General features: G+C 62.0%; 1 protein-coding gene across 1 annotated transcript; it reads left to right on the top strand.

Moving 5' to 3' along the window:
* Positions 1 to 214: 214 nt before the first annotated feature.
* On the top strand, positions 215 to 1,355 carry LOC114072887 (class II histocompatibility antigen, B-L beta chain-like; the record flags this gene model as incomplete). The annotated part of the gene is made up of 2 exons (XM_027910713.1): positions 215 to 484; positions 1,122 to 1,355. Coding segments are annotated over 2 exons (504 nt in total), but the record flags the coding sequence as incomplete, so codon positions are not given.
* Between the last annotated feature and the right edge of the window lie 5 nt (positions 1,356 to 1,360).

Genomic DNA, 1,360 nt, shown 5'->3' with positions numbered 1-1,360 from the left:
GGATCCGCACTGGGGGGTTCCGAACCCCTCTGTCCATCCCGGGGGGCTGTTGGGGGGTTCCCTCCCAGCCAAGAGCCAGTGCTGCGGCTGCCGTGGGGGAGACGGGGGTGGGAAAGGGGGGTCCCAGGTGGCCCCCTGAGCTCCCACGTGCTGTTGGTGCTGGGAGCTGCTGGGGTAGGGGGGACACACCCTGATCTGTGACCTGCACGTACAGGAGTGTTCCTGGAGTTGTCCACGAGTGAGTGTCACTTCATCAACGGCACCGACCGCGTGAGGTTCGTGGAGAGATCCATCTACAACCGGCAGCAGTACGTCCACTTCGACAGCGATGTGGGGGTCTTAGTGGGGGACACCCCACATGGGGAGGAGATTGCCAGGATCTGGAACAGCAACTCGAACTGGCTGGAGGAGACGAGAGCTCAGGCGAACATGTTCTGTTGGCCCAACTACAAATTATCGAAACGCTTCCTGGTGAACCGCAGAGGTGAGCGCGGGGCAGAGCGGGTCCCCTCGGCCCTGCCCCGGGAATGACCCTGGAGCTCCTCAAACCCTCCCTGGTTCCACCCCAGACCCCTCAACCCTTCCACTGCCCATCGCCGTGGCCTTTTTTCCCATCGCCACCCCTTGCCCCTCTCTCTCAGTGCCTCCCAGTCTCTCCCAGTCCATCCCAGTCTCTCCCAGTGCGCCCCCGTTTCCATCTCAGCAGTGCCATCGAGCTCTAACGCCCCTCAGCCAATCAGAGCGCGCCTCTCTTATGACTCATCAGTTGCTAGGCAGACCAGCAACGTCAATTGCCCCCAGCATTCTCAACCCCGCCAGGGTCCTTCTCAGTCCATTCCCAGTCCCTCCCAGACCATCCCAGTCATTTTCAGAGCCTCTGAGTTCATTCCTAGTCCTTCCCAATGCCTTCTAGACCATTCCAGTCATCCCCACATCCTCTCAGTACATTTCCAGTCCTTCTCAGTCCACTCTCACATATCCCAGCTCTCTCCCAGCCCTTCTCCCTGTACCCCAGTGTACTACGAGTCCCTCCCAGTGCCATCGCAGTCCCTACCAATGTCCTACAAGCCCTCTCTCCAGTGCCCCCCAGATCATCCCAGTATCTCCCCCGTCTCTCCCAGTGCCCCCCAGCGTGTCCATCTCGCTGGTGCCGTCGAGCTCCCAGCCCGGCCCCGGTCGCCTGCTCTGCTCCGTGATGGATTTCTACCCTGCGCCGGTGCAGGTGAGGTGGTTCCAGGATGGGCAGGAGCTGCCGGAGCACGTGGTGGCCACCGACGTGGTCCCCAACGGGGACTGGACCTACCAGGTGCTGGTGATGCTGGAAATGCCCCCCCGGCGCGGGGTCACCTACACCTGCCAG

The sequence above is a fragment of the Empidonax traillii genome, unplaced genomic scaffold (assembly GCF_003031625.1).
Source record: "Empidonax traillii isolate 1590-97213 ecotype Southwest subspecies unplaced genomic scaffold, ASM303162v1 scaffold4320:size9752, whole genome shotgun sequence".
NCBI lineage: Eukaryota > Metazoa > Chordata > Aves > Passeriformes > Tyrannidae > Empidonax > Empidonax traillii.
The sequence above is the reverse complement of the archived record's forward strand: the minus strand, read 5'-3'. Positions and strand labels throughout refer to the sequence as shown.